Consider the following 23,039-nt stretch of genomic DNA (forward strand, 5'->3'; position numbering starts at 1 on the left):
TACATTTTCATTAAATTACCAACAAAATGATAAAAACAAATACCTAAAAATGAATTGATTAATCACTGTAATGGTTTTATTTGGTACTTTTTAACTTGTGTTATGGTGATATTTCCTTGACTTTTTTTTTTTTTTTTTTTTTTTTTTGCGGAAGAGTCAAAGTTCAACTAGCGTTTAGAATAAGACGGCAAACATTCATAGGAGCTGTGATGAAATGACGAGTGATGAGCAGAGTTCAGTCAGCTGATCCCTCACGCCTGTGCTTGTCTCCTTCCCAGGCTATGAAGAAACTCTGACTCACCTCGCTGCTATCCTTGCTAAGCACTTTGCAGATCCACGCATCGTTGGAACAGGTAACACACGTTATTAAAGCATGTGAATGTGCATCTGCATGCTGTGTATTCTCTCAACAACCTCAAATTACCCCTCATTCCTTCAAGGCGCTGTTGGAGTTTACATGATTTAGATTTAACAATCTGCAACCAGGTTTTTTTTATTAAATCCAAATATTTAAAAAGGAAAAAAAAAATATCCAGATCATGCATGCTCATCTTCCTTAGGTGTCTGAAGTAATTTCTTAGTTTTTTTTTTAGTTTGATTGTGTTCTACGTTCTGTTTATATCCGTGTCCACAGCCTGCTGCTGCTCTTTCATCACATCCTGTGTGTTTAATTGTTGTCAGTTTCTCTTCCTGCTGCTGATTCCTGACTGAAGCAGAAATGAAGTTTTTTCTCTTCACAATTGGCAAAAAATTAGACAGTTTTTATTTGTTCTCCATTTTGATTATCCAGCAGACATGCAGGTCGATTTACTTTAAATGCGACAGAAAACTTCAGTTTGCTCAATAAACCCGGCACTAATTTAGGACTTACATCAAGATGTCGCATGCATCAGAAAGGCTGCCTGCTGGAAGGATGAGTGCAGCTAAAAACTTTATGTTCATATTGTTCTGCACCTGAGCACAGATTGATGACCAGACACAGTTTTTGGTTTTTTCTCCAAATTGCACTTTTCCCATCTGCTCTTTAGGCCTCGTGTGCTCGTTTTTCAGCCCGACTGGATGAAGTGAAAATCCAAGTTTTAAACACAAAATAAAGGACATGTAACAGAAAACCCCCCTACAAAATACGTTTTGAACTGCTTGTAAAAATGAAAAGATTGCAGCATACCTATTAGATGATATAATACGTGTATGCCAAAATAGTCATCATTTGTCTATTTGTTTTGTGTTTTTGTGTAGTTAAGACATGTGAGACGTTGCATCTATTTTACAGGGGGTCCTGCCACTCCTACACATATTCCAACCCAATCTGTACACAACTATGACAAATGCCTGACAAAATCCAACACACACAACACTGTCCTGATTCTGAACCCAGATTGATTTAGTCAGAGGGAGTTCTTAACAAATGCAGCCCCCCTCCATGAGTCGTGGTAAAAAGGTTTTTTTTTTTGTATTGCAAGAAAACCTGGACTGTTGTTATGACTACACTTAAAGAAAAAGTGGGTCACAGCCATCACATTATTTTATTCAAATGACAGTGATGACAGTACTAATTGCATCTACTGAGAGTTATGTGCTAAATTTAGAGCCTTTAAAAATGAATTTGTTTTATTTTGAAATTTTAAATATTCATATTGAAATATGCCAGACGAGTTGAGCAATTCTTTTACATAAATTGAGGGGATTATTTATAAAGAAGCAGACCAGAACAACCACAATCTGTACCCACAACATAGTTACTGTTTTGATTTATGGTCTTTTAGGATCAAGTACTTGAACCTCATTGATAGAGGAAAATGCTTACAGTGTGCTTTTTTTTCAGTTTTGTGTCTTTGCAGGTCAATTTAAAGTAGTGTATCTTGCAGATCTCTTTGTGTTTCTCTTTTAAACGCAGTTTCCTCTTTCCTCCTTTGCCTTTCATCTCACTGCCACTCTTTACTCTTTCAGATATCAAAGACTCGCTGATGCAGGCCCTGGCCAGCTATGTCTGCTACCCACAATCCCTCAGAGCAGTGGAGAGAATCCCAGAGGAGCAGTAAGTCTTCATCCTTTTTTCCTGTGATGGTTCAGAAAGTCCTAAATACCTTTTTATCCATCCCTGGAGTCAAAGCTGGGTCACCAAGCCACTGAGACATCATTCCTTTTAACATATGAACCTTTTTTTCAGCTCAAAAGTGTCTGAGAACGCTGCTTTAAAAACACATTAAGGGATGAAGATAATGAAACCTGAAGAGATTTGAGTTTCTGGTTGTGGTTGACTCTGTAATGCCGCTCTCAGGAGGGTCGCCATGATGAGGAACCTGCTGGCTCCATATGAACAGAGACCCTGGGCTCAGACTAACTGGATCCTGGTCCGACTGTGGAGGGTAAGCAATAAAGGACACAGACTTATAAGAAATATAATCCACTCCAATCATCTTTTGAACTATTTTAAAAGCATTCCCAATGGTCTTTTAATTATGATTGTGCCATTTTTTTTTAGCTTTTCTAGGACAATTGCTTTAAAAAATGTGAAATCAGAGCAAATGTCTGTGATTGCTTTAAAGGAAGGATCCTTATAATGACCCTTGAGTGTTGTGCAAATTACAAAGGAAATGATGTCAGATGATTCCTCATCAACCCCTCCGGGACACGGAGTACCCTCTGTAAAAGACGAAAGATAGTCCGATCCCACAATTCTTTGCAGGCAAGGCTGTTGGGAGACACATCCATCAATAGTTTGTTGTTAAGGAGCTGCTGTTTTCCTGAGATAACAGAGACAAATAATCCTGCGAACAAATGTGAAAATCAAAGATTTGCTTGTAATTTACTTGAACAGATAAAACTAGTTTTGATTATTTAGTATAAAAACCTCATATTGATCAGCTGGTGGTTTGTCCCCCACAATAAAACAAAGCAAAGTGCTGCATCACAGCACTAAACAAAAAAACAAAATAGGATTTTTGCAAGGTTGATTTATTATGTCTAACTATTGATCCAAACTATTTATGAGTTTTCTGTCAGACATTCTTCTTGTTTGTATTACAGGAGACCGGCATGTTCTTTTTTTCTTTTTCTTTTCTTCTTTCATTTTAATATACTAGGCTTTGTCTTGAGGGTTTAAACCAAAAACGAAAAATATTACAGGAAAAAAAGTAAAACCTTATTGCTGCAGGTAAATTAAAATATTGATGGTCGCGCAAGCAGCCGTTCTCTTTGTGACAAGTTGAAAACACATTTTTTATACTTCATTTATATAACAGATATTATTTTTTCCCCGCATGCTTTCAGTTTAAGACTCCGATTGTACTATTATGAGATGAGAAAAATGTTAAATTCTTTCCATCTTTTCTTCTTTTTCACTTGCTCATCTTCTCAACAAGACATTTTTAAAAAGGGTCAAGAAATAAGTGAAAGAAAACAAGTTGGACATTTTTTTTTTTCTTTTTTGAAAACTCAGACAGATTGTCTATGTTCTCCACTATACCAACATCCAAATCTGTGGTTGAAAATATGGTAATTTCTGTGACTTCCGGCCAATAACGTCCATCTATTCACCGAAACATAACAGAAAATAAAGCTCAACATTCTTAAGATGACACTCGACTCTCTTCCTCCTCCTCCTCCTCTAACATCTGCCTGTCCTCCTGTCTGTCAGGGCTGTGGGTTCGGCTACAGATACACGCGCCTGCCTCACCTGCTGAAGACCAAACCTGAGGACGCCAACCTGCCCAGCCTGCAGAGTACGTGCTGTCAGTGTTTCCTGTGCCAGCCTGTGTGGGTGCTCTGTCAGTGTGAGCCTGTGTGCTGTTGTTGCGTTCACGCTGTGTGTCCGCCCGCCTGCTTCTCCTGCTGTTTGTTTCGGAGTCGCAGCTTTAGAAGTGTGACGCCTGTCTGCTGCAGGTTTATTTTTACTGCGCTCCGTGTGAATCTGTGTGTGTGAATTTATGCGTGTGTGTATATGAGCATGTGTGGTGCGCCTTTGCCATGGAAAATAAGAGTCTGTGAAGTTGTGGATATTTCTGCTAATTGTAGAGTCAAAGAAAAGTGTTATTTCAGGATTCTGTTCAGATCTGAGCGGCGACTGCAGATGTTCTGGGGCTGCTGACAATCTGTCGTCTAAAAACATAAACCATACATTCAAACCTGAGCAGTTTTAGTCTACTGCCCAAATATCTGTTAAAGTTCTGGAGATGATTGGTTAAAGTGAGAAAATAGATGTTTAAAGAAATATATATCCCAAAATCAGGCTATAAGGAATCAAACCAGAGAAAAGGATTCAGTTAGAAGAATATACTTTTTGTTCTTGGTTACAAGTTAAAAGCAATAAATAAATTGATAAATAATAAATTGAGAGCATTGTCAAATCAGCACATACAATTAAATGTTGTAAAATCAGGATGAGTTAAAAAAGTTATTTCTCAATAAGCTCAGTTTATCATTGAAGATTCTTAGATTGAAACTGTGTTTCAGTCACCCATATGTTTACCCAAAGGTAAACATAGTTTCAACATTTTTCATTTTTAATAAAGGCAAATCCATCATCAGTGTTAGCAATTTCTTTCCCTGAAGTGTTGCAGCTCATATCTATTTTACTATGCATTTGATTAATTTTAGCAGATCTTTTTAGGGGTGTCAAACAAAAATGTTAATCCTAAATAATTAATTAGACAAATTACATCACATTATTATCCGTTCCCTACTAAAACAAAGGGTTTGATGCTTTTTCAACACTTACAAATTTCTTTTTTATGTATAATCTGTGGGTTGCCCAGAAAGCATTCCATCTGTTTCTTGATGTGTTAAATTAAAGCATCCTGGCCTGGATGTTTTGCTTCTGTTTTATTTTTTCCTTTATCGTTCAAGATTGGAAAAAAAACAAACTTTTGGTGGTGTAAAACTGAAGGGTGGAAGTCTGTTAGAAAAACTTCTGAAATCCACTTTTTGAGTTGTTTTTTGTTTTTACATTTATTTCATTTAAAAATGATACATAACATTAATACAAAACAAAATAAATTTATAACAGTTAATAAATAAAAAAAAGTAGAAAAGAAAAAAACTTTTATTTTCTGCCTCAATCGCTACATCAACAAAAGTAAACTTTACCACAATGTCGCACATTTAAATACCTCAAATTGAGGTTTATCACAGCAAATATTTGGCTAGAGTAAAATAGATTACAGAATTGCAGGTCACTAATTGTTCTAAAAAATGTATAACATGACATTACTGATCATTTCTTTCTTTAGCATTGAGTTTAAAATTATTATGATGATGATCTTAAAATTCAAATTATGAGCTGGCATTGGTTGTCGTTCATCTTTCAGCATATCCCCTCAGGGGTCACCACAGCGAATCACTGATTTGCACAGTTGGTTATGCAGAGTTTTTACACTGGTTGCCCTTCCTTCCTTCCTTACACAACCCTGTATTTTATCCGGGCTGGGGACCGGCACAGGAAGACTGGACAGCACACTGCACACTGGATGAAGCTCTTTGCTCTCCTTGGGAAACAAACCCTGGATTCCCATGCGCCAGTCCTACACGCAGGCAACTGGGCTAGCATTGCCTAGTTTGTGTGAATTTCAGCCTAAACAGTAGTTAATGACTGTGTTGGAATCCCCTATTCCTATCTTTTAAATCCTGCACCGTGCTTACCATGTCTGAATTTCCAAAGAGTGAATGCGAGTGCACTCCATCTGTCCTACAAATAAACTGAAATGTTTTTGTTGGAATATCAAAATTCATGCAAGTTAAATATGGCACTGTAATTAAATAAATTGTATTTGTTAAATTGTGCTCTCTGTTGGGGGAAAGTTGACAGGGGATTATCCATCCTTGCATCCATTTTCTATTCCCACTTATTCTGGTTTTGAGGGATGCCGGAGCCATTTTTTATTTGCGTTCATTAGAGCAACTTTAGCATTTAAGCATTAGCTTCACACTTCTTTTCATTATCTTGCATTTTTAGTTACTCAGCATTAATAACAAGTTTGAAAAAGTTTAGTATACTATTTTATGTTTTAGCGTTTAGTTAGCATTTCACCAAACTTTTTTATTTTGCACCAAAAGACAAATAGTCCAAATCCTTTGACTCAACTTCAAAACATCTTTATTCATGAATAAGAATCCTCGTTGACGTGCAGAGTTTGCAGATATGACACTTACATGATATTTGATCGTGTAAATTCTTCTTTTGGCTTACTTCAGCATTTTTTAGATTTTAGATGCACTATAGAACTTTGTGCAGCTAATATATAGTTGTGTATTTGTTTTCTTTGAGCAGCTGAAGGCTTCACTCCTGCTTTGCTCTGAAATCTAGTGAGACTGACTCATCAGATGCTTGAGAACACTGTTGCTTGCCTAAAGACCCTTTAATGTTTGTTTTAAAATGTGGGTAAAGGTATTAAATATTCATTTGAAGCTTTTAAAGTGACAGACTTGTGGAAAGCTGAGGTCATCCAGACCTTTAAAATAAAATTAAGCCATTCCAATGGCCGGATCCACCACACAGCAGCCAGTTTCTTTCCGTTTCAGTCTTTTCCCTATTTCCACTTGCATGATTTACATGTTTTCCGATTAACATTTTTATTTCTGTTTGTTTTTTTCTTGTATTCTTTTTAGTTTGCCTTCCTGCATGAGAAAAGTTGGTCATTGACTCAAAAAAAGCTCATGTAAATTTTCTGATTTGATTTGTTTGCGTGGCATTGTTGTGTGCTTCCAGCTTTTTTCTGCTTCCTTTTTTGAGTTTCTGCTCTCCTGCATGCTGACTGACCTTCATCTGTGTGCTTCTCATTGGCATGCCATACAGGAGATCTGTCCATTGCTAGTTTCCAAAGTAAGTTGTGTTCTCCACCTCTCACCTTCCTCCTGTCCCCTGGTTTTATTGAACTTGTGCCATCAGTAGTAAATTCCTTCCCCCTCGCTCCCCAGTGATTTGTGCTTGTCGTGCACTTTCAGAGTCCTCTTGAGAGCTCAGGTCAGGGAATCGGTGATCAATAATGTCATCGTCAATTCACGCTGACCTGCCGCAGCCAGTCCGATTCACATTTAACACAACACGACCCCAGCACATGGCACTCAAACGGCCTCTGAAGTTTGTTAGGCACCCTCTTAATTGCCAGATCTGTGTATGGGTCAGAAAAGGATGAAGCTTCACCACCTTCATCCTCCCCAACTCCACTCATGGGTATAGAAGACAACAGGACGGAGGCAATGACAATGAAAGCAGACCTCTCCTGTGTTTAGTTCTTTGGGTTCAGAAATCTGTTTGGATTTTTGTGGTTCCTCAAAGTTAAACAGAGCCAAAACCCCGATTGAAGTCGACCGAGCCGGAGAGCATCGGGATTCCTTGTGGCGTTTCTGGTTTTTCCCTCCTTTAAGAGCTCTGGTTGGGAGGCAGCTTCACACAGAAAGCCTCTGATGATATAATATGAACAAAAACGGTTGTGATCCTTGATGTGAGTTTGTAGCAGAATTTTAAGTGATTGATAGGATTTAAGTGTTGATTTTAGTTTTTTATTTAATCACAGGTTGTGTTTAAGCCTAGCACAGAGTATGACTAATTTAATTGTAATTCTCCTGAGATTCAGCTAAGGCAGGCAGAGGTGTGATGCATATCCTTATCTCTCATGACCTGTCCTGCTGTCTGATTTTTCTTTTTTTCAGAGCCATGTCCGTCGTTGCTGCTCCAAAGACACATGGCGGAGCTGCTGAGTCTGGACAAAGATATGGCTGCCTCGTTTCTCAACAGTGTCTTGAACCAGTTGAACTGGGCCTTCTCAGAGTTCATTGGGATGATCCAAGAGGTAAGAGGCTGCAGCGCCCTGGACTAACCAACACCATATAAAACCTCTTGGTTTTAATTTAAAATTCCCTTTAACCAATCTGGACTTTTACTTCCTGTTAGAAGCTTTTTTCAAAGCCAACAAAACTGGAAAAGCTTTAAAGCTGGAAAAGTTGACTGTTCCCTTTCTATAGTTTTAGTTAACAAAATAAAAGCACTATGAATTTGCTTTGGTAAAAGCAACTTATTTATGAGATACAGTTGCAGTGCTTAACATTTGTGATCATTAAATAAACTGAATTTGACCATTTTATAACAATGGAAGACATATTGAAATGAAGGTAGTTTTTTCAAAGTCATATTTAAAAAAAAAAAAGAAAGAAAATATGTTTCGGTAAAATATCGGGATACGTATCGTATTGCGGGGTGCGTATCAGGATACGTATCGTAACGCCAGCCTTTTGCCAATACACACCCCTAGTTGGGATAAAAAAGGGAATAAAAAAGAGACTGAGACACACAGATTTTCTTTCATCTGCTTTGACATCTTGAGTGTAATCTGCCTGCAGATAAGGTTCACACCTGCAACAGGAAACTTGAACAAAAATCTGCAAACCTGAAGCACAACGTTTATCCACTGAAATTAGGCTTTCACAATAAATTGCAAATGTAATCGGGATCTCAAGCTATGCAATATGCATATCGCAAAAGACGGTGTAAATTGCGATGAATAGTAACTTTAAATGTGTGAAACAATCTATGCATTCGGATAGAACCCTTCATGTTGTTGACCAATCGGATGGACCCCTTTTATGTTAGATGCTCGTCTCCTATGTAGACTAGGGTCATTTGGAGTGTAATTTAAGGTATTTTTGTTTTTATTTAAATTAAACTGTTGCAGTGAAATGGAAATGATGTTTTTGGTTGTTCTGCTATTTGTTCATGTAAAGCAACTTATTATTGTCATTTCAATATTGTTAATTAAATTCCTCATATCGTGCAGCCCAACTGAAATAATTAGCTTCACAAAGTTGTTCAAGGCTCTGAAGTGAATATAACGGTAACGCTTCCTTTTACAGTACAGTACTTACAGTGTACTTAAGTGGTATTTACATGGTACTTATAGTGTAACTACTGGGTACTTTCAGGGTACTTACATGGTACTTTTTATGGAATTTACTGGGTACTTACAGTGTGTTTACATGGTACTTTCTATGGGACTTTACTGGGTACTTACATGGTACTTTTTGTGTCTACTCTGTACTTACATGGTACTTACTGTGTATTTATATGGTACAATTTGGTTCATACCTATGTGGTACATACTGGGTATTTATAATATTCTTACTGGGTATTTACATGTTGTGCAAAGGTGTCTTTTATGGTACTTACCACATGTAAGAAGAAGGTAAGTACAAATAAAGTACTTTGACCTTTAGGTCTGCACTCGCTGCATGTTTCATGGTATTTACCATGAATTTACCACAGAAACTACCCCTTAAGTACACTGAAACTGTAACTGTAAAAGAAAGTCAGCCCTATTTCCACTCAACTACATGGTACTTTCATTCCTAAATACTGGGTATGTTCACTTGAATATTACTTGGTACTTACCCCTTAAGTACAATGAAACTGTAACTGTAAAAGAAAGTCAGCCCTATTTCCACTCTATTACATGGTACTTTCAGTAGTAAATACTGGGTATGTTCACTTGAATATTACTTGGTACATACCCCTTAAGTACAATGAAACTGTAACTGTAAAAGAAAGTCAGCCCTATTTCCACTCTATTACATGGTACTTTCAGTAGTAAATGCTGGGTATGTACACGTATTACCATCCCGTACAGTGTACATACACACTTGGTCTTCTGACCTCACCACATGAGACAATGCTAACCTGTTGGTAAGGGTAAAGTAACTACATTGTAAAAACATATTCTGGCCTGATTACTTCTTGTTACATGAGGCAAGTTTAAAGAGAAACAAGACAGCAGTGAAAACAACAATCTTTAATATGATACATGTCTGCAGCATACAAAGTGTCATCACAATAAAATAGGTTTTAAGTACAAAACAGTGCAAAGGAGAATTCTAAAAAACACATTATTGGCCTGAGGGTCGTGCTTTTTGTCCATCAAAATTCTTTCAGCAGAGTTTGGTAACGGTGCAGGACTTCTTCAGGGTTTGTAACTGCAAGAAAATTCACAATATGAGCTGAAGTGAACATAAAAAGCAGAACGACTTTGATGAAGTACAAAATATATTTTACTTATTTAATCATTTCTGTAATGAGTTTGATAAATTTCTGTGAATTATTTTTCGCTTTGACTGTAATGCTTGAAATTAATCAATTATCCTCATTTATGAACATGACAATAAATTATTCACAACTTTATATTTTAGTTACATAAACAAGAACAACAAATTAGAAATTAAAGAAAAAAAATCAAAATTGCCATAAAAAAATCTAATTTGTTTAGACAAAGAATGACAAAAGCAATGTTTTAATTGCCAATTGCTGTGTGTATTTATTCTTTATAAATATTATTCGCACCTACAATTTGCATTAGCATGAAAAACATTGCAGTGTAAAAGAAAAGGAAAAAAGAAATAAATAGGCAATTTCAAATTCAACACAGTTATTCACAAAAATATGTTTTAATTTTCAAACAGTTACATTCACTGTGTTGGGTGGTATTGTTGTCTCTATCATATTTGAAAATAAATAAATAAAAATAAAATAAAAACGGCGAAAGAAAAGAAAATGGGGAAAATGCAGTTAAACTCTTCATTAATGTAAATAATATGTCCACTTGGTGGATTTAACTTACTTTAGCTTACTCTCCTGTGGATTCGTCTGGAATGTCTTCTTCACCACAGCTGATCTAAAGCGGTAAAAAGACGGAAGTACGTCATCATTATTTTAAATAAACGCCTTTCTTTGATTTTCCCAGAAAGACGTGCGCTCAGTCAACGAGCACAGAACAACAGACTTTATCATTTAGGCTACGTGCTTGTTTTACAGGTGCCTCTCTCCTGGTAAGTAACAACAATGTTTGTAGATTTTCATTACAAACTTTGAAAATGTATACATGAAATAACTGAAATTATTGGAGTAAGGTAGACATGCTCTTACGTCACGTTTCAAACACAGAGATAGTGGCTTGAAATCACGAGGTTAGCTTCTTTATAAAGTTTGATCAGTTTAAATATTTACATGTAATTTATCCAATATTTTAAAAAAACAAAAACACTGGCTTACCTGCCAGATGAAGAGAAATTCAAACTGTTGCGCGCGCCTCGAGGCTCTCCGGATTAATCTGCACGTTCACTTTGGGGGTAGTTGTGCTGCATTCAAGTGCGCTGGGAATTTGCAACGTTACTTGCCCCGACCTAGTTAACAAAAACACACACTCGGGGTGTTTTTAGTATTAAAAGTAAATATTTAGCCTTGTTGTTTTACATATTTTCCTGACATTATATAATATATATTAAAACAAGTTCATTTTTAGAACAATATTTAAAAAAAGTTAAGTTTTGAATAATTTATTATCATGTTTTTAAATGAGGATAATTGATTAATTTCAAGCATTACAGTCAAAGCGATAAAAAAATCATAGAGATTTATCAAACTCATTACAGAAATGATTAAATAAGTAAAATATATTTTGTACTTCATCAAAGTCGTTCTGCTTTTTATGTTCACTTGAGCTCATATTGTGAATTTTCTTGCAGTTACAAACCCTGAAGAAGTCCTGCACCGTTACCAAACTCTGCTGAAAGAATTTTGATGGACAAAAAGCACGACCCTCAGGCCAATAATGTGTTTTTTTAGAATTCTCCTTTGCACTGTTTTGTACTTAAAACCTATTTTATTGTGATGACACTTTGTATGCTGCAGACATGTATCATATTAAAGATTGTTGTTTTCACTGCTGTCTTGTTTCTCTTTAAACTTGCCTCATGTTACAAGAAGTAATCAGGCCAGAATATGTTTTTACAATGTAGTTACTTTACCCTTACCAACAGGTTAGCATTGTCTCATGTGGTGAGGTCAGAAGACCAAGTGTGTATGTACACTGTACGGGAAGGTAATACGTGTACATACCCAGCATTTACTACTGAAAGTACCATGTAATAGAGTGGAAATAGGGCTGACTTTCTTTTACAGTTACAGTTTCATTGTACTTAAGGGGTAAGTACCAAGTAATATTCAAGTGAACATACCCAGCATTTACTACTGAAAGTACCATGTAATAGAGTGGAAATAGGGCTGACTTTCTTTTACAGTTACAGTTTCATTGTACTTAAGGGGTAAGTACCAAGTAATATTCAAGTGAACATACCCAGCATTTACTACTGAAAGTACCATGTAATAGAGTGGAAATAGGGCTGACTTTCTTTTACAGTTACAGTTTCATTGTACTTAAGGGGTAAGTACCAAGTAATATTCAAGTGAACATACCCAGCACTTACTACTGAAAGTACCATGTAGTTGAGTGGAAATAGGGCTGACTTTCTTTTACAGTTACAGTTTCAGTGTACTTAAGGGGTAAGTACCAAGTAATATTCAAGTGAACATACCCGGTATTTAGTAATGAAAGTACCATGTAGCTGAGTGGAAATAGGGCTGACTTTCTTTTACAGTTACAGTTTCAGTGTACTTAAGGGGTAGTTTCTGTGGTAAATTCATGGTAAATACCATGAAACATGCAGCGAGTGCAGACCTAAAGGTCAAAGTACTTTATTTGTACTTACCTTGTTCTTACATGTGGTAAGTACCATAAAAGACACCTTTGCACAACATGTAAATACCCAGTAAGAATATTATAAATACCCAGTATGTACCACATAGGTATGAACCAAATAGTACCATATAAATACACAGTATGTACCATGTAAGTACAGAGTAGACACAAAAAGTACCATGTAAGTACCTAGTAAAGTCCCATAGAAAGTACCATGTAAACACACTGTAAGTACCCAGTAAATTCCATAAAAAGGTACCATGTAAGTACCCTGAAAGTACCCAGTAGTTACACTATAAGTACCATGTAAATACCACTTAAGTACACTGTAAGTACTGTACTGTAAAAGGAAGCGTTACCAATATAACTAACAGCCTGGTTCTCAAACCAACATTAAATGAAACAAGTTTGTCCTTAAAACGAGATTTTCAGAAAATAACTTTTAGGAAGCCCTCCAGTGGTCATTGATGGTTTTGCATTTAAAAGTTTGTTTAAAAAAGAAATTGTAATACCGATCTGTTTTCGTTTTTCAAAAACACAAAAACAAAATAAAAAAATAATTAAAACTCTTTGGAGACTTGTCGATGTGACATCCCCCTCATTTTGCCATCCTCCTCCTCTTCTGTCTAAGATCCAGCAGGCAGCAGAACGTCCAGAGAGGAACTTTGTCGACACTCGCCAGCTGAAGGTAACTTAATCACTCTGTGGAAGCTTGTTAATCCCCACTCTGCAACTATCAGTGCACTAACAGGAAATACACCCTGGATGCAGGTGTGTGCAACCTGCTTTGACCTGTCTGTCAGCCTGCTGCGGGTTCTGGAGATGACTGTCACGCTGGTCCCAGAGATATTTCTGGACTGGTCGCGTCCTTCTGCAGAGCTACTGCTACGGCGACTAGCTCAGGTGAGACTCTCCTACCTGGAGGAGGCTAGGGTGGCATAACAGTTTACATTTACTCGAAATGCAATGAATTGAGTCTTTAGAACATTTTACATTTGTTGAATTTTCCCTTGAAATGCACTTTTTATTTGCAGTAGCTAATTTGTATTACAAGTTAAAATCTGTGATCTGACACATATTTTTATTGTTTCTTTTTTCAAACTGCATTTTATAAGAAAGTTAAAGTGAAAAGAAATCTGTAAGATTTAGTTTAAGAGGTTAGGACTCTCCTGTCCACGACTGAGTAGAAGTTAACAGTGAGCTACTAACCAAATTCTGACTAACTAGAAAGAGTTTCTGTTATTTTAGGTAAAGTTGATGAAAGGATTAAAAGGGGAAACAAGCAAATAGAAATGAATAACTGGACAAATCTAAAGAAAGAAGAGTAAAATCTTGAAAGTTGTTAAAAAATAAAACCTTCTGTCATGTCACAGACTTGACTCATGTGCTCTTCTTCTGTGCAGCTGCTGAACCAGGTGCTGAACAGAGTGACGGCTGAGAAGAACTTGTTCGACCGAGTCGTGAACCTCAGACTGCCAGGTAAGAATTCATCCACCCACTCCCAGTCGTTCTGTCTGAACTCCAGCTCCAGCTTCACTTCTCTTGTGGTTCTGCTGGACACCATTTCTCACATCTGTGATCCAGATTAGGGGTGTGTATTGGCAAGAGGCTGGCGATACGATACGTATCCCGATACGCACCCCGCGATACGATACGTATCCCGATATTTTACTGACATCAACAGTGGGACATCACCTGATAATATTTGTTAAAAAAATACATTTTTTGTACATATATTTTACCTTAATCTAATGAATACAATCTTTGTTTAAATTATAGATTTAGTTATTGAACACATTCATATTTTAGATATAAAAACTATTCAAAACTAGATTGTTAGGTTAATCAAAAGTTTTTATGTAGAACTATTATAAACTGGAATGATTGTAGTCCCAACTAGGGGTGTGTATTGGCAAGAGGCTGGCGATACGATACGTATCCTGATATTTTACCGAAACATATTTTCTTTCTTTTTAAAAAAAAAATATGACTTTGAAAAAACGACCTTAATTTCAATATGTCTTCCATTGTAATAAAATGGTCAAATTCAGTTTATTTAATGATCACAATGTTAAGCACTGCAACTGTATCTCATAAATAAGTTGCTTTTACCAAAGCAAATTCATAGTGCTTTTATTTTGTTAACTATAACTATAGAAAGGGAACAGTCAACATTGTCTAATTTCCACAACAAAAATGTTTTTCAGTAAAAGAAAAAAACAAAACAAAAAATGAATGTGCCTTACCAATAAGTTTGTATTGGGGAAATAAAATTAAGTTTATTTTCAACATTGCTAAATGTAGCTTCTCCAGTCCTTTTAAACAGTTCAGGAGCCTGAATGGTGCTTAAAAAATAAAGGGGGAGGGGGGGGGGGCACTGATTCTTTCCAGAAACAATAAAGTGTGATGATGAGGTAGCATGACAGAATGAAGGAAAGTTGCTTTAATGTGACAAAGAGTTTTTACATATCAGTCTGCACTTCAGCTTTCTCACACGCTTTCTCTTTCAGTAAACTAGTAACGCTGATCGCCACGATGTCGGCCTTTTTTCAGAGCGTTGTACACATCCCTCTGATTGATCGGGCCACTAAGCAAGAATCTATTGCTAGGAGGTTCTGCAGAACTTTGGCCCGCTTTGCCGATAGCATTTTAGCCGATGCTAAGTGAATTAGCCTATTAGCCGCTGAGGCTGCTGTGCCTCACTGGTTTTTATCTGAGCCGCTAGAAAGCACCACAATCCGCATATTTGTGTGTTACTGGCAGCAACATGGCACAAAGTTTCTGTTTGATACCCATCCTAAGTAAAAACTAAGTAGTTCATGTCTCATAACAACGAAACAAGTTGCCTATGGCTGCGGTCTTCCTGTTGTCTTGTGTGGTGTAGAGCTGCTCAAAAAGGCTCCGTGTGCTCTGCTGCCAACTAGTGGTCGGAGGGTGAAGTGGAAAACAAGAGTCAGACGCTGAAGGATGCTTATAAATAATTAAATAAATATCGTCCTCGATACAAGTATACAAGTAAGAATCGATACAAGTATTGCCAAATGAACTACCGGTAATATTAATATAATGAACTCGTAATATTTTGCCAAATCGATTTTTTTCTTACACCCCTAGTTCAGATGTTGATGAATTCTCCTAGAGATTTTGGGATGTTGGCAGAGGAGCAGCAGGAGAGCCTCATTCTTCTGTATCCGTTTACAGGTCTGGAGAGTGTGGACCACTACCCCATCCTGGTGGCTGTTACAGGCATCCTTGTCCGGATTCTGGTGGATGGAAATCGGCAGGGGTAAGATGAGTCTTCTCTTTAATTCTTGTTCCCAGGCCGCGTGAGATATATTAAGAACTTTGACCAACAGAAAACCGCTCTTTCTTTTTCTGTTTAGACATAAATGATGGGAAAACATAATTGAAAATAGGCCATGATACAGAGCTTTCATTTGTGCTGCAACATTTTGGATGCCACCACATTTTCAAAATAAAATTGATTTTAAATTTCTAAATAAAGGAAGATTGTCTTAGTCAGCCACAGGCTGCAGCTTTTAAATGTCGCTGCTGTAAAAATATTAGTAGTTTCTTTCAGTAACTGCAGCGTCTTTAAAAAAAAATCACACAAAAAGATGAGTAAATTAAGCCACAAAGCAACTTTTTAATCTAAATGGATACATAATGTTGTTGTGAACAAAGCTTATGCTGCGTCTGAAGTTTTAACTTCTGATTCAGCTGTGGACTTTTACAGCTGCAGTCTCGAAGGAGAAGGATCAAACTTTCAAGCTCACAGAAATGATGAGGAGACGCTTTGTCTGCTGGGTTTCTATCTGAAGTTTGGATGCTGCACTAAAACCAGTTCTTCTTTGATTCGTTCTGATTTTCTGAAATATTCTAGCTGACAGAGTTGCTGTGCTTGGGTTTGGGCTTGAGGACACGTTGGAGTTTTAGGTCAGGATCTGATCCTCCTCGAGCTCACTTCCTTTCTGACTTTGAATTGTTTCAGATGATGAGCGGCAGCTCTGTGGTGTTGTTGGTCCTGAATGTTTGCATCTCTAGATCTGACCTCAGCTCATTAAGATCTGCAGGTTTCAGTTGCAGATCTGACAGGCTGATCTGTTTGAAAGTGACTCATGCAGTCTCTTCATCATTGCCTAATTGAACCTTAATGAACCCTTTGTTAATTAATGTTGCAGTTTCTCATAGGCAGGTTGTAAAAAGGAGCTGCTTTTCATTAACTCTCATGTAAAAACTTCACAAAAACAGTAAACACTTTTTTTAATGTTTGTTTCTTTATTTTGAATTTGGGAAAACCATTAGGGGGTACAACTTCTTTGAATAAGCTATAATCATTTTAGTAAAGCTCAAGTTGGGCATTTTTAGCAAAGTGTGGGTTTTTATAATGATTGGAAGGTGGGTGGACTCGACAGGTGTTTTTTTACTCTTTCCAGGCTCATTGTGGAGGTGGGCGGAGCAAACTCGCGTCCCATTTTAGACTCTTTTCCATTTTTATATATTTTTTTATTTTGAGGGCAAATATAAAATTTTATGGGACCATTTCTCATATATACAGTAAATGATTATGTCATAAACTTGTAGGACTCCAAAGCAGGCATCCATCTTTGGTTCTACTGTTTTCAATTTGTTGACGGGACGAGGATGACGAGGCGTCCTCTCATGAACTCGCACTTCACTTGAACACGGACAGAAAAACAGGAACAAACAGAATTGGAGAGAACGAGCTGATCAGAGTGCTCAGGCGGGAGTAGCCAGGCATTAATCCATGCCCGGATAAATTGATGGATGAGAGGAAAACAGACCGCACAGACACAGGAAGGGAAGGAAACGAGAATCAATAAACGGACAGATGGACAGGTGGAGGCAAGGAATAAATGATTTTTTTGTTATTTCAGAGAGATTAACTGAGAAAGGCCATCTCTTAACATCACTACGCACAGTTCTGCTGATTCTTAAGAAAACAGATTTTCTCCTCCTTTCACCGAAACAGTCTAAAGCTTCTTCGTTCATTAAGCATCCAATGAAGAGAAAAGAGACCTGCTTGAGACTTTTATGCACTTTATATCAGGATAAACTCTTCTGCATTTAACAGAAATTGCATTTTTTTTTTAGAAGCCTTCTTGTATGAATTAAAACAAGCAACAATATAATAATTGAAAACGGTCTGAAATTAAAGTTTTTATTTATCCTTCAGATAGAAGAATCCAGTTTCTGATCTGTTGTTTTTGTATTTTATGATTTTGCTGTTTGAAATCTTCACTTAAGCGCCTAAGGGCAATGCCTCTTAACTTTTGGATGTGTGTTGTCTTAGCATTGGAAATAATTGTGTGGGTGTGACAGAAAAATTCTAGATATATCTCTGCATTTTTGTTTTATTGAGAGGGTATTGTTGTTTGTAGCGTTTTTTTAAAACCTAATTCTTAAAGAAAAAAAACCTGACTTAAGCTCTTTGTATTTTTTCTGGCGTTCAGTGAAGGCATCGCAGAGCTGATGCGATCCTGCAGCCAGCTGGCCACAGTTCTGTTCCTAACAAACTGTTATTGTGACAACAACATGGTTTGGTTCTGCTGACTCTTTAATATTCCTGAGGGGACTCTGTGGCTGCTGCGAGCTGATTGATAGTCTGGTTTACGTACAGCTCAGCAGCTCCTGGTTCTACAGATCCCTGACAGAACCTCTGTCTCTTCATCAGACATAGATGCAGCTACAAGAGCAATCATAAGAGTAATCATCTTGCTTGCTGTGGTGCAGTTTCTCTTGGATTCCATCTGACCTAAAAGCTCTCACTCTTTCTAAATTCGTAACTTAAATTCTCCATTAAAAAGATATATATATATATATATATATATATATATATATATATATATATATATATATATATATATATATATATATATATATATATATATATATATATATATATATATATATATATATATATATGTGTGTGTGTGTGTGTTTAAGTATATATATATATATGTTTGTGTGTGTGTTTAAGTATATATATATATGTTTATTTTAGGCCTGCACGATTAATCGCGAATTTATCGTTATCCTGATTTCAAGCTGTGCATTATCCATATCGCAAAAATCAACGAAAATCGCAATAAATGGTAAACTTTTAATGTGCTAAAATAATCTTATGGCAACTTGAACAATTTAATGAATTGAATAAATCCCTTCATCATTTTTTTGAATGTATTCTCTGTTTCGCATTGATTTTGTTTCGGTGGTTTCTTAGTCATATTTTATCAAGAAACATCTGTTGAAATTTTTAATCAAATATTTTTTCTTCGTCTTTTATTCTATTTCCAGAGGCCTGAATAAAAGATATACGGTATTTATTTTCTGCCTCTTTTCAAATATATTTTGTAATCAACTGCAGGTAGAACTCTACTAAGTAGACATGCAGGTTTTATTCTGGTTCTTTCAGCTATTTTCATCCGAAAATGACCTCAGTCATCATTTCAGTCTGGTGAATGCCGGCAGCTCCTAAAAAGACCTAGAATTTAGTAGAAAAGAGGCTTTTGCTTCACACCCATCATGAGGCTCATCACCAACCTGAAAGCTCGTGCTCTTATATGCTCCTGTTGGACAGTTTCCCCACATCTGGAGGCCAAAACACTGACATAGACTGATTCACAGATCTGTTTCCTTCAATTTGAGGTAGCATTTTGCCAAAGAAACCCTGAATGTCAGGAGATGAAACATAAATGAGCTCCTTTAGCTTTAAATAAATCCTAGAATAAGCTGAAGCTGGTGCTGTACGGGTTCTACGGGCTACAGATGCTGGTCTGTGCTGAGCTGCAGTTTCTCCCCTTTAATGAATCTGCAGTCGCTATCGTGAACCCAGCTGCTCCATGACACAGCATGATTTTTAATTTAGTAAAAAAACAACAACTTCAAACTCCACAAATGTTCATTGACAGCCTCATGGATGCAGAGACATTTATGTATTAATTAATTGAAGCAGAAATCTAACCCTTGAAAAATGAATGTTTTTTTCTTTTTTTTTTAAATATTCTACAAAAGAAACACAGAAAAATTGTACGTTATTATGGAACCCCTGCAGGAACATTTTAGTCACTACAGGTAGATTTTGAGTTTAAGAACAAGAGAAACCAATTTCTTTTCTTCTTATTATTTTTCATTCATTTATTTATTTACTCCTTTCATGAAAATTATTTATGCCCAAATGTTTACATGTTTGTTTTACCTATTAAACATTTTCATGATTGGAAGGGAGCAGAATTGAAGAATACAATTCTTATAATTGTCTGCTCCCTTTTAAACATTGCATCATATTTACATTTCTCACACCATCACCTGTGCTCAGATTTCACCACATGCAGTTCAAATAAACAGTAAATACATTCCATTCATTTAGTACATGCAATCCAAAAATTCCATTCAACAGTCAAGTTTGTACAAACTAATTTGTTTAGTTTTATACATCCGTTTAAATTGAATAATATTTTGACAACTTTTTAACTGATTTTCCGGGGAATTCCACATTTTTACCCCTGCTATAGACAAACACTTTTGCTTTAGTGTTGTTCGAGCAATCTGTTGTTTGAAATCAAATTTTCTCCTATGATTTTCATCTCCTGAGGTAAAAATAAAAAGCTTTTTTATGTCTGCAGGTAAATCTCTTTCTGGCTCTAAACATAACTAATAAGGTCTGCAATTCAATTACATTTTTAAGTTTTAATAAACCTGACTTAATGAAAAGTTCATTTGTGTGATTTCTAAAATTTGCTTTATGAATAATTCGAATAGCTCTCTTCTGTAATAGAATTAAGGGCCTTATATTAGTTTCATATGTATTTCCCCACACTTCAATACAATATGTAAAATAAGGTAAAACCAAAGAGCAATATAACAGATGCATAATATCACATGGTAAAATATATTTGGATTTGTTCATAACAAAAAGGCTCTTGGCTACTTTATTTTTTACATAAAATATATGAGATTTCCATGTTAATTTGTCATCCAACATAATCCCTAAAAATTTAAATTCAGACACCTGTTCTATGTTTCTGTTGTCAATGGACAAAGTCACTTCTGTTTTTTCTTTATTACCAAACGCCATAAACTTGGTTTTTGTTATATTCAATGTTTATTGTAGTCAAACCACATTTTGAGTTTTATCATTTCCATTTCAACACTTTTAGCTAAGGTTTTCAGATTATCCCCAGAAGAGAAAAAGTTAGTATCATCAACAAATAAAACAAACTGTAACAACTTAGAAATATCACAAATATCATTTATATATATAAAATAAAAAGTTTATGATCAGAACCAAAGTCTCCTGGGAAGACACCAAGCAAACACGACAGGGCACTCAAAGGAATGTCATGTTTTACCATCGTTTCAATCTCCCTCTTAATATTTTTCCAAAATTCATTAATAGCAGTCAAAGAAAATATTCAGTTTCAGTTTAGTTTTTTATTTCAAACACAAAACAAATGAAAAATCAACACAGTGGTTTAAAAGACATAAAACAATACAGTGTGCTGGAAAAGGAGTGGCTTGAAGAGAAAATCTTGTCTGCTCCCACCCCTTTTTACAAAACCTGATGATGTGCGTATTCAATACGCGTATTGCTATTTACAGATGTGTACAAAACATTCACGGTACAATTCTGCATGGCAACTGTGCTAAAGTGACATTTTTTGTTTAATTAATCGTTTCAGGCCTTATACGGTACTATTGGTGACTTCTTGTAGGTTTTTTTGAATACATGTAAACTTTTGATTTGTTTTAAACCTTCATCCAATCCATTCAATAAATCTACATCACGAGTAGATAGACACATTTTCTTTTTTGTTGTTCGAATGCACTGCTTTTTGAAATTCAGTTTTTTTTTTAGATTGTAACTCCTGTCTCTGTCTTTGAACATTTGCTGTAAGTTTATTGGAAGTAAGTTGTATCTGGCTTTGTACATGACGAGAGCTGTTTTCAGTTTCACTAGATCTCATATTTTCAATAAACCCGACTTAAAAAATAGAGCGTTTGTATGTGACCCATAGTCCACTCCATGAACAATTCGAACAGATATTTTTTTTTATTTTTTTTGAACAGCTTTCCACATTGCCTCCAGCATATGGCTGTACTTGAACCCCTGATAGAATTAGAGATCGACAGAGGGGTGAGAAAGAATCTCATTTTGATTTTCCACTCAAATTCTTTCCATAGTTGGCTTTTAATTCCTTTATGGCTGTCCTCACACAATTATCCCATTCTTCGTCATCTATTCTACAGTTGGGTTCTAATTCCCATTTTTCTTTGATATCATATGTATTCTGTCTAGCAGCAATTGAGAGTCTCTGGTTGGAAACGTGTTTCTGCGTTGGAAAGTTTCTTTCTGCGATTATAGTTAAATTGTTCTATACAGTTTGGCAGAGGTCATTTGCTTAAACCAGAAGACAAAGTGTTTTGGGTTTCTTTTCCTCCTTTTCTTATTTATCTTAACCCTTTGACCCCTTTTGATGCAAATATGCATCTAATCAATTCTGATCCAAATATACCGAATGTAGCTTCTATTCGAAAGCAAAAAGATAAGTGAAATATTTTTTACAGGTGGAAAGGAATTCAGACGTTAAGGGGTTTAATTTGATTTTGCTTTGGGACTTTCAGAGTGGAGACCTGAAAATAATCATCAAAACATTGAAATGGTCAAAGAAGTTTAACTGTGTGTCTAAGCGAGGATGTAATCTGACAGATTAATGCTGTTCGCTTCTAACATCAGAACGTCTTCCTCTGGAGTTTCAGTGAGAGGAAGTTTCTTACTCCTCTTCGGTAGATCAACGGTGAACCTGACACTCTTCCCTCTCCTCCTCGTCCCGCTCTCGCCTTCCTCTGATCAGATTTAGAGATTTGCTATCTGTGTCGATTATTTAAATCATGAAAATCTCCAGTTGCGGCTTACTCTTCTTCCTCCTTCATCACTTCTCTGACAGCCTTCATTCCTGCTCCTCCTCGGACGTTCACTCTGAGCTTTCATCTGTCCATCAGCTCTCCACGCCCCTCCTCCATGGTGAAGGGATTGATGCCACTAATTACGGTCCATTATCTGGGCTCAAAGACAGCGAGGCAGCTCGCAGCCTTCCACAGATTAGATTGAGAGCGCGGATAATTGGCTCAGCAGCACCGAAGCATTAGACTTTTTCCACCCTCTCAGTCCGTTGGAGGTTTTATTGCCGCGTGGACTCACTGCCTCCTCCGCCCATCAGCTGAATGAAGGGATTGTGTTTCAGGATGTAGCCATGTCCCGCTGAGGCTGGGAGGGGTCACGGGAGGATTTCCTGGCTGACTCTTTGACTTTGATGTGAAATTTTGAGAAACATTTGTCTTTAGTGATGTTTCACCAGCAGGTTTTTTATTTAGTTATTTATTTTTTTTCAGAAGAAAGAAGTTGTTGAAACATCTTTTTAACTTTAAGGTTCTGATTTGATGTTCAGTAACTGTTTTCACATTTTAGTATGATTCAAATATGTGTGTCAATCTTTACAG

General features: G+C 36.4%; 1 protein-coding gene across 3 annotated transcripts in view; it reads left to right on the forward strand.

The window, feature by feature from the left end:
• rnf123 (ring finger protein 123) overlaps window positions 1–23,039 on the forward strand; it is a 95,269-nt gene that overhangs the window by 23,650 nt on the left and 48,580 nt on the right. For all 3 annotated transcript variants that reach the window (XM_020703375.2, XM_011475239.3, XM_023955090.1), the window contains 9 exons: window positions 279–353; window positions 1,951–2,038; window positions 2,282–2,369; window positions 3,641–3,725; window positions 7,651–7,790; window positions 13,150–13,206; window positions 13,290–13,421; window positions 13,922–13,997; window positions 15,720–15,804. In XM_020703375.2, coding sequence (XP_020559034.1) covers window positions 279–353; window positions 1,951–2,038; window positions 2,282–2,369; window positions 3,641–3,725; window positions 7,651–7,790; window positions 13,150–13,206; window positions 13,290–13,421; window positions 13,922–13,997; window positions 15,720–15,804 — 826 coding nt within the window. The remainder of the gene's footprint in view (window positions 1–278; window positions 354–1,950; window positions 2,039–2,281; window positions 2,370–3,640; window positions 3,726–7,650; window positions 7,791–13,149; window positions 13,207–13,289; window positions 13,422–13,921; window positions 13,998–15,719; window positions 15,805–23,039) is intronic.

This window comes from Oryzias latipes, chromosome 5, assembly GCF_002234675.1.
Source record: "Oryzias latipes chromosome 5, ASM223467v1".
Classification (NCBI taxonomy): domain Eukaryota; kingdom Metazoa; phylum Chordata; class Actinopteri; order Beloniformes; family Adrianichthyidae; genus Oryzias; species Oryzias latipes.